Raw genomic sequence first — 10,960 nt, forward strand, 5'->3', positions numbered from 1 at the left:
TTTATTATTTAATGGGATTTGGGTGACAACAGCAAGTGCAGCTTTAGTTGCCTGCTCTTGGCATTAAACTGGATGGCTTGCAGTGCCATCTTAGTTAAGAGTCACCCACTTTGCTATTGGTCTGTCGTCCCATTTGGGCCAGACCGGGTATGAACATAGATTTACCCCCCCAAAAAGACACTTTATATTCTGTAAATATTAACACAGCGTCAAATATGAACATAAAATAGGAATATGAACACTGGGTGATGTACTGTACATATTAACCCTTACTTTGAAATGCTCTGTGAATATTAATATTGAGTATATTCTGCAAGCTATTAACCCCCCACCACTCCCTAAAATACTGTGAATGGTAATAATGAGTGATATACTGTAAACATTAACATTAACAATTACTTTCAGTAAATATTAACACTCCCCACTGATGTAACCAGTGAAAATTAATGCCGAGTGATATTCTGTAAATGTTAACACTACCCCTGAAGTACTCAGAATATTAAGACTGAGTTACATTCTGAAAATATTAAAACTATCCCCTGAAATATTCTGTGAGTAATATTCAGTAAGTATCAGTACTTTTCCCTGAAATATACTATGAATATGTGCAGAGCATTATTTTGTAAATATTAATGCTCGCTAATATTTTGTAAATATTAACATTTCCCCTGAAATATCTTGTGAATGTTAAGGGTTATATTCTGTAAACATTAACCCTCCTCCCAAAATACCCAATGAACAGTAAAACTGAGTTTTTTTTGTAAATATTAGCCTGCTCCCAAACCCTTGAATGGTATGTTACCTCCCTTTTGCCAGAGTTAGGGATGTTTTAGAGTGGCAACAACCAGCTGTCATAGCACACGTTGGTACTAACAACATGGGAAGATAAAGAAATGAGGTTCTGTAACAGAAATTAAACAGGAAGATTACCAAGGTTGTAATCTCCAGATTACTTCCACAGCCATGCGCTGCTGAGTATAGGTATAAGAAGATATTTCTAAATTGGGGGAAGGCTAAAGGGATGGTGTCAGAGGAAGGGCTTTAGATTTTTGCATCACTAAGACAGTTTCCGATGTACATGGCACCTGGACAAGCTGTGTGAGTTGCACTTGAACAGGAATAGTCCAATATCGTTGCTGAGGAGGTTATAAAGTAATTTGGCGGGGGGATGGGGCACAGAGTAGATGTAAAGTCAGGAGTAAGGTCCTATTAGATAAATAAGGAATGCTGGGACAGTTCAGCCGCTGCAGAATACATTGGTAGGCTAAGGCACGTGGGAGGTCTGGAAAGCTCAACTGTATAAATTCTTTTGGATGTAGGTTCGCTGAGCTGGAAGGTTCATTTCTAGACGTTTCGTTACCCTACTAGGTAACACCTTCAGTGGGCCTCAGGCAAAGCAATGCTGAAAATTCCTCCTTACTATTTACATGTTTGGGTTTCTTTGAGTTGGTGATGTCATTTCCTGTGGTGAAGTCACTTCCTGTTCCTTTTCTCAGGGGATGGTAGATGGGGTCTAACTCAATGTGTTTGTTGAGAGAGTTCCGGTTGGAATGCCATTTCTAGGAATACTCGTGCGTGGCATTGTGATTTGCCTGCATATCTGCTCTTCTATCACATTCTGACTGTTGGGAGGCCTGAAGTATAATCCAGTAAAGAGGTCGGCTCTTTTTTTTTTTTTGTCTTTCTAAACTCTACTCAGATGGCCTAATTTGCAAGGCTTTATAAGGCATCCTCCTTCATCACTGCAGTGATTATCCCCTTTATCAACAATGCAACGCCCCCAGAGAGAAATTGGGGTTATTTTAGTCAGGATTTCAACTTGGTTAATAGTAAATGGATTTGCCTTAGTGTGGTAGAATTTTTTCAGAGGATCCAAAAACGTTTTTTGTGCCAGGACAGAGATAGTCCAATTGGAGATGGGACAGACCTAGACCTAACCGAAGGGAATGAAGCCAATCAAGTGGTTGAAGTGTCAGTGGGTGAACAGTTTGGGGATAGTGACCATAACTCTTCAAATGACATCAAAGTCAATATGGAAAGGGATAAGGATAGTGCAGAAGTGAAGTGTCTAAATTGGGGAAGGCCAATTTCAATATCAATAGACAGGATCCGAAAGTATAAATTGGGTGCAGCCACTTACAGGTAAGACTACACTTGAAAGGTGGGAGTCTTTTAAAATAGTATACTGAGTATTTCGGGCCAGCATGTTCCTCTAAGAGTAAAGGGCAAGGAAAGCAGGTCCAGGGAACCCTGAATGTCAAGGGACAACAAGAGTTTGATAAGGAAAAGAAGGAAGCACATGTTCAGTTCAGAGTATTAAAAATGGGCAGGCCCTTCAGAAGTATTGGGTGTGTAGGAGATGCTTAAAAAAAAAAGTTAGGAGGACAAAGAGGGGCCATGAAATATCTTGCGCAGATGGGATTAAAGAAAACCCCAAGTATTTTATCAGTATATTGAAAGCAAGAGGATTACCTGGGTAAAAGTGCATGGAACCAGAGGACATGGGTGAGTTCTTAAATTAATATTTCCCATCTGTGTTCACAAAGGAGAAAGATTTTTATAGTTGGAGATTTCAGTTGGGATGGTGAAGTTCGAGAGCATGTTAAGATTAATAAGGAGAAGAAATTAGATGTGTTAGTGGACGCAGGGGTGCAAAGATTCCTAGGCCCATGATGAGATGTATCTCAGATTATAATGGGAGGCAAGGGAGGTCACAGCTGAGATATTTAATACTTTGCTGGCCAGAGGTGAAGTGCCAAATGACTACAGGATAGCGAATGTGGTTCCTTTGTTTAAGAAGGGTGGGAGGAACAGGACAGGTAATTGCAGACCAGTTAACCTGATGTCAGTGGTAGGAAAATTATTTGAAAAAATTCTGAGGGAAAGGATGAATCAATGAAAAGGCAGGATTGATCAAGGATAGTCAGCACAGACTTGTTGGCTGGAGATCCTCTTTAATTTGAATTTTTTTGAAAAGGTGAGTACATATAATGATGAGGGAAGTATAATTGATGTGGTTCATTAAGGCCATTGCCAAGGTCTCACATGGAAGGCTGGTCCAAATGGTAAGAGCCCCGTGGGATCCAAAGCAAGTTGGCAAACTGGATGCAAAACTGACTTACAAATAAAAGGCAAAGGGTGACGGTGGAGGGTTCTTTTTTGTGATTTTGTGACAAGCAGTGTATCACAGGAATCAGTGCTGGGACCCTTGCTATTTGTTATGTACATTAATAGCTGGGATGTGAAACGCAGAAAGTATAATTAGTAAATCTGCAGATACAGAAAAGGTTGACAGTGAGGATGGTCTCAGGCTGCAGTCTGATACCGATCAGCTGGTAAATTGGCCAGAGTAATGCAGATGGAATTTAATCCTGATAGGTACGAGGTGATGTATTTTGGGAGATCCAATAATAGAAGGATATACAGACTGAGTAGTAGACCCCTAGGGAATGCAGAGGAACAAAGGGCCCTTGGCGCACAGGTCCACAGATCCCTGAAGGTGTCAACACAGGGAGATAGGCTGGTGAAGAAGGCTTGACTTAATTAGCTGGGACATAGAATATCGGAACAAGGTAATCTTGTAACAACCTTACAAAACATTGGTTCGGCCATAGATGAAATACTGTGCGTACAGTTCTGGTCACCACGCTATCGGAAGGACGTGATTGCACTGGAGAGGGTACAGAGGAGATTCACCAGAATGTTGCCTCGGATGAAAGTCTTAGTTAGAATGTTAAAGTCTCAGATAGGCTGGGTTTGTTTTCCCGGGAGCAAAGAAGGCTAAAGGATGATCTGATTGAGGTACACAGGATTATGAGAGGCACAGCTAGAGAATGTGAGAATCATTTTCCTGTGACAGATATGTGTAATACCAGAGGGCATAAACTTAAGATGAGGAATGAGTGGTTTGAGCAATCTGAGGACTGGTAGAAATATGAAATGCAGGACCTGAGAAGGTGGAGGTGGCAGGCACTTTTGCAGCATTTCAGAATGAGCACTTAAAATACTAAGGCCTCGTAGGCTTTGGACAATGCAGGTAAATGGGATGAGCATAATTTGGTGTTAGTTGGTCAGCACAGACATGGCGGGCTGAAGGACCTGCTTCTTTGCTGTATTACTTTATGATAAATATTAATATTGAGTTCTATTCTGTAAATATTAACACAGCTTCTGAAATACCCTGTGAATATTAGTACTGAATTATATCTTGTAAACATTGACTTTCCCCTGAAATGTCTTTGAAAAATAATGGTGATATTCTGTAAATATTAATACTCCCCCTGAAATACTATGAATACTAACAATGATCATCTATAAATATTACCACAGTCCCAGAGACATATTGCAAATATTAATCCTGTGCCAAAGATATTCTAGAAACACCAACTGTCTCAAAGAGACAGCGGGTGAATGTGAACACTCTGGAATATATTCTGCAGATAACTTTGCAGAGATATCCTGAGAATACAGTACTGACATAGTCAGAGAGATAACCTGTAAACGGCATTGCACGATCCAGCTCATGTCCTGTGAATATATTTCCCAGATTATTCTACTGCCCATTTGAAACAATTGTTGGAGAAGGCGGAAGCAATTGCGGGACGGATGCTGAGATTCTCAGTCTTCTATCGGAACCATCACGAGGAATATTTTGAATACATAAGGTATGTTTCCTCCCTATGTCTATTGGACTCACACCTCCCAACGCAGCCCTGCTGTCACCATCTCTGTAATTTTGCCTGCCCGTGTCCATCTGCTGCAGAAATCCTCCTCCGTGCCAGCGGTAGCTGGAATGTTTCAATATTCTCCTGGCAGGACTTGTGACTGACACAATCATATAAAACTCTGCCGTTCCTGTCCCAACTTGCATCAAGTCCCATTCATCTATCAGTCCTGTGGTTGGTGATTTACACAGGCTCCTTGCAGGGTCAGGAATAGAAATCGTGAGCTGCTCCTGACCGAAGCACAGCAGCCCCACCTGTACCTGGCCATAGCGGACCCTTTGGGACTCCAGTCCCTGGTTACTGGGGTCCGAAGGACCTCTCTCATATCCTGGGCCCCTGCTTCCCAGACACGTACAGCCCAAAGTAAAATGCTCATCATTGTTTTCTTCTCCCTTCCCAGCTGTGGAATCCCCTTCTCAGCCCCACCACCCTCCTCGATCTCTTCACTCCTCCACCTTCAGCCTCTTCACCCTCCCTCATTTGAATCACTTCTCGGACTGAAGCTCTAGAATTCCCACTCTATACCTTTCCCATCACTCTGCCTCTCTTTCATCATTTAAATGATGACCTTTTTAACAAGCTGTCAAACATCTGAACCCCATTCTCTTCATGTGACACAATGACAAATTTAGTTTGATCATGTTCCTGCCTCACAGCAACATGATCAAACTAAACATGACATAAAACCCTGCAAAGAGATATTTTGTCAACTGATTAAATATCCTAATTCACAGAATCTCCCAATTTATTCAGTGTCAATTTTCATTTAATTTATTATGTTGAAGACACCATTTAAAAGGAGGTTAATGTTGTTGTAGCACTCAACCCATCAATTAAGATCCCAAAATTTCTGCTGCCTTCATGTGGGCAGAATGCCCAGTAATAAGTCGTTATCCTTTATCTAACCCTATGCTGTCCCTGTCTTGACAGTGTTTGATGGGGGACAGTGTAGAGAGAGCTTTAGTCTGTATCAAACCCCGAGCTGTCCCTGTCCTGAGAGTGTTTGATGGGGGACAGTGTAGACAGAGCTTTACTCTCTATCTATCCCTGTGCTGTCCCTGTCCTGGGAGTGTTTGATGGGGACAGTGTAGAGAGAGCTTTACTCTGTATATAACCCCGTGCTGTCCTGTCCTGGGAGAGTTTGATGTGGGACAGTGTAGAGAGAGCTTTACTCTGTATCTAACCTCATGCTGTCCCTGTCCTGGGAGTGTTTGATGGGGACAGTGTAGAGAGAGCTTTACTCTGTATCTAACCCCGTGCTGTCCCTGTCCTGTGGAGTGTTTGATGGGGGCAGTTCAGTGATTCTCCAATTTCCGTTCCAAGTTCCTGTTGTGGCGAGGTGGGGAAGGTTCAGGGTGGGGTGGGGAGGGGAGCTGCCACCTCACTTGGAGTCTCTTTCATTTCAGGACGCACCACAATGGGGTCATGCAGCCCTACCTGAAGGACAGCAGCGGCAGCCACGGCTCGCCAGTGAACGGCACGCTGTATGGAGTCTTCTTCAGCTGCAACACCGAGTTCAACACCGGCGAGCCGCAGATGGACTCACCATATGGTCGGCTGCGGTTCCGGGTGGATGCCGAGAAGCTCTTCAATCCCGGCACCAACCTGTACTTTGCTGATCTCTATTGCATGTATACCGCCTACCACTACGTCATTCTGGTGCTGGCACCCAAGGGTTCTGCCGGCGACCTGTTCTGCCGCGAACGGCTCCCTCTGCTGGACAGCGCAAACAACCCCTTCCTGACCTGCACCCAGGACCCTGAAGGCCGGCTGGTCTTCCACCACGCCCAGGACCTCATCTTGGAACTGATTTACACCCAGCCGCTCAGCCTGTCCCTGGGCACCCTCGGCGAGATCGGCGGCCACCAGCTTATGAGCCTCTCCACTGCTAATGCCAAGAAGGACCCCAGCTGCAAGACCTGCAACATCAGCGTCGGACGTTAGAGTCAGCGACGGGAGGGGAAGGGGGAAGGGGGAGGGCGGGCGGTGAGGGGTGGGGGTAAATGTGGGCAAAGGGAGGGGAGAGGAGGCTAAACCAGCGTCAGAGCCACTGTGAATAAAACAGTCTTTTTTTGCGGGGGTGGGGGACGTGGGGGGGAGGAGGGAGATGTTCAGCGATTGGAATAGTCTTCACCCCCCCCCACCCTCACCCCTACCTCTGCCACCCCAAAATATTCTGTAATTCTTATAACCCATAGGGGAAACGGTCATGGGGACAACAGGGGATCAGACATACCAACAATCATCCAGAGACAAAATAGGTAGTGGAGAGGGGCACTGAAGCTTCCACATCCAGACAGTGCTGATCTACCAGACATGGACATTCTCCCATTAACACATGGGCCCACTTCTGTCCTGTATATTTGGATACCCAGTCTTACAGCAACTACGCAGCACAGAACACTTGAGGTGCCCTGGCATTGGCACAGGGTGGTCAGCCCATTCACTTGAGCACAATGATAGCACAATGTATCCCACTACTGAATGTGCCCCCCACAACTCCCCTCTCTCTGCAACATCCTGTTCTTCTCGCGAACTTTTAAAGTGATTTGATCAAACATCCCAGGCGTTGCCACTTTCAATGTGATAAGCACAATGTAGTGAAGACAAACCTCAACCCATTTGATCGAAACGCACAGCTTGTCCCCTGGTTTTCCGTTGATTTATGTACGGAAGATCAGAGAGACTCGATTATTTACCGGGAGTTGTACAGGCCCAGGGCTGGATCTGAAACATCTCCCAACACCAGTTAGTCCCAGTGGGAAAATCTCTGCCCATCTCCCTGTCAACTCTCCATTGCAGGCAGTCCTGGAGGGTTCTTCATGGGAGTTCCTGTTTCCACCCAGCTGCCTCCCTCAAACAAGAGCCCCTCGAACATTAACACCTCTGATGTTTTTACAACAGCAGTATGCTAAATAATTCAAAAATGATGCACAATTTGTGAAATGCCCAGCTGACTTCACACACTGTCCCATTCCCCCACCCCCGCCATCGTTTGTGCATCAGGAGATTAACTTTCCTATTCCCGTTCACACTCCACTGCCCCTCCCGCTAGCAAAATGTAGCAACCTGACAGAAAGGGCACCTCAACATGCGACCACTCTGAGGAACACAGGAACTGGAGGAGGCCATTCAGCCCTTTGAACCTGTTCTATCATTCAATTCGCCCATTCCTAGTCTGAATCCTAACTCTAGTTATTCGCTTATGTTCCGAGCTCTTTAATAATCTTGTCTGACAAATAACCATCAACGTTGGTTTCAAAGTTTTCAACTGAGCCCTAGCCTCAATGTACTTTTAGCAGAAAGTCCCAGATTTATGCGTCTCTTTGTATTCAAGACACACTTCCTGACATTAAATGCTACAATGCCGCAGGTTTAGTTTTAAAGGTTTACCCCTTGTTCTAGATTGACACGTCCTGCCTTCAAAGGCCAGTTTCTCTCTATTGACTCCCTCAATCATCTCAATTAAATCGTTCAGCAAAGGGCAGACTCTCACGCCATTATTACGTGCATTAAACAAATCTTCCTGATTTCTGCAATCATTTGCGTCAAATACCCACTGGCCAGAGCTGAAAGGAAGGGCAACTCAACTTCTGGGTCACCCCAGTGGACCGAGCACATTGACCAGCAGCTGGAAAGTCAAAGGGCCAACCTCAATCTCGTATCAAACTGGGAATAGCCCAGGAGGCCAAGTCAGTGAACTGTAGAAGTGACAGAGAGAATTCTATCGCTTGTACTGTGACAGAACAAATTTGAATGGGAGGACGGGGTGACTAATACCAGAGGTTTCCAGTTCAACAGTGAAGATTGTGGTTAATTTTCAGGGTTAGTGAGACACTGCCATCTGGTGGTCACAACTGGATGCACATCGAACTTCATCCCAGAACAACCTTTTTCGATTGAAAGTGGGGGCTGATCAAACCTCCTGTTGCGACCTTGTGCACCCTTTAGCAACTCACATTTCCTTTGCAACCCCAAGTGCACCTTTCCTGGTATCCCGGCCAATAATTAATCCTTGGTCCTGGCGAATGTTTATCCTTTAGCCACCAGCAGCAGAAACAGATCTCGTTATCTGATCATCATCATATTGCTGTTTGTGCTAGCGAGCTGTGTGCTTCCCACATAACAAAAGTTACCACACTTCAAAAGCTGCTTCATGGGTTCAACAGCGTTTTGGAAAGTTCAATGGTCATGACAGGTGCTATACAAATATTTTCTGCTGTTCACCATCTCCCACTCTCCACATTATCTACTACACAAGTATAAGCATCTTGTCTGTGTGTATCTCTCCCCCAGTCCTCATTCCAACAATTTACTCTCATATCCTCCAGTACCCCTACACCTGATAGCTGTGAGTCCACACATTCTCCCTCACCCGCTCAGTCACTGCCCGGTTTCTGCTTCCTGACTTCCAGCATCTCCTCCCTGTTCTGTGCCTCTGCTCACTCTCTGAACCCAGAGTCAGGAAGGAAGCAAGCACTCAGCCCAGTGGTGTGACTGAATTCCATACGTATCCTCTTTGCACTCTCTTCCTCATGGGATTATATTCCCACGCTCAGAGTCCCGCAACGTCTTGCATTGGGTTTAACTACAAGGCTGGACCTTGTAATGTAAGGGCTGGCCCAGTTATCACTCGATGTAAATTGTTCAAGCCTCAGTGTGCGGTTTGAGCCCACATAGTTCATTGATCAATAGTTGTAAATTGCCCCACAGGAGCACCCTTGAATTGTGAGAGACGAGTGCAGACTAAGAAGAGGCGATATGACAATGGATCCAATGGTCATCTCTTGCACTGTAGCATTCCACAACCAGGACCGGTGAACAAAATCTCGATCAAAGAGCTATCTTACAAAAGGGGAGCAAGGTAGAGAGGTGCAGTGGAGTAGGGGATAGAACATCAAAGCTCAAGGCCCAGGCAGCTGAAAGCACAGCAGCCAATGGTGAACCAAAGGAAATGATGGGAGGCTGGAAACGGAGATTCCAGAGGGTTGTGGGGCTGGAGGGACAGTGGAGGAAGGAAGCCAAGGCGGGGAGGGGGAGGGGGTGGAATTCAAATACAAGGATTAGAATTTTAAAACTGACCTCCTCCACAAAGTAACAGTCATTGAGAAACAGCAGGTGAGAGGAGAAATCAGGAATCAGTGATGGGATGACATGAAGCCTAGGTATTCCAGTCTTTGGAATGACGAAGGGAAGGTATGAGACTCAAGGAAAGAGTGTGACAGAGTGGAAGGTGGTGCTTTGAGTATTAACTCCAACATGGCGAAGGCATAAAGTTGCTGGTTGGACAATAATCTCATGAAGCACAAAAATATGTTAAGAAAGTCCAGAGACACATTTTGCCTAAGTAGCAGGTGACATTATAGGATCTGCTCCCAACAGAGGTCACCTCTGCTCTAGGACCATCCCAGAAAGTCCAGGGATTAAAGGCTAAATTCAAGGTCACCCTATAAACAAAACTGGAAGGAAAAGAAACGTTGGGATATTCAAAAAATGTGTGGTTTTCAAAAATGAATACCTGAAACACTTAGACCTATTAACCATATAAAAGCATGGGTGATGAGGAAGTGAGGCTGCTTGACATAAACTTAGACTCATCCACTGACACTGAAAAGGCACAGCACTGAGAGGGTAGAGCAAAGATGGAGCTGGGTTGGATTGGGTAGGGTTGCGACAACAGGAACCATGTGACAAGCAGTATGTCCAATCAGAGTTGGCAATCTGAATTCCAAAGACCCTCCTGAAATAGTTTTAAAACCCTGGGTCAACAATCACTTGAAAGTACTCTCCACTTGCCTGGATGAGTTTCGCACCAACAACACTTGAGAAGTTCAACATCATCCAGGACAAAGCAGCCCGCTTGATTGACACCACATTCACAAACATTCAATCCCTCCACTACCGAAGCTCATTGGCAGCAGTGTGTGCCCTCTGCAAGGTACAATGCAACAAATCACCAACCCTCCTTCGACAGCACCTTCCAAACTCACACTTTCTTCTACCTAGACAGCAGACACACAGGAACTGCACCATAAACAAATTCCCCTCCAAGTTACACACCATCCTGACTTGGAAATGTATCGTTGTTCCTTCACTGTCATTGAGTCAAGATCCTGAAACTCTCTCCCTAACAGCACTGTGTGGGTAACCCTGCAACAGAGGGACTGCAGTGGTTCAAGAAGGCAGCTCACCACCACCTTCTCAAAGGGCAATTAGGGACGAGCATCAAATACTGG

The 10,960-nt window shown here is 45.1% G+C and overlaps 1 protein-coding gene across 2 annotated transcripts in view; it reads left to right on the plus strand.

Annotated features, from left to right (window-relative positions):
* The window catches only part of LOC122543175 (phytanoyl-CoA hydroxylase-interacting protein-like), a 52,996-nt gene extending 46,313 nt beyond the window's left edge, over nt 1–6,683 (plus strand). For both annotated transcript variants that reach the window (XM_043681597.2, XM_043681596.2), the window contains 2 exons: nt 4,547–4,664; nt 6,131–6,683. In XM_043681597.2, the coding sequence (XP_043537532.1) occupies nt 4,547–4,664; nt 6,131–6,668 (656 nt within the window). In that variant the 3' untranslated portion in view covers nt 6,669–6,683. The remainder of the gene's footprint in view (nt 1–4,546; nt 4,665–6,130) is intronic.
* The last annotated feature ends 4,277 nt before the right edge of the window (nt 6,684–10,960 follow it).

Source organism: Chiloscyllium plagiosum, unplaced genomic scaffold, assembly GCF_037043375.1.
Source record: "Chiloscyllium plagiosum isolate Xiang-an unplaced genomic scaffold, Cpla_swu_hap1 HiC_scaffold_48, whole genome shotgun sequence".
NCBI classification, from domain to species: Eukaryota; Metazoa; Chordata; class Chondrichthyes; order Orectolobiformes; family Hemiscylliidae; genus Chiloscyllium; species Chiloscyllium plagiosum.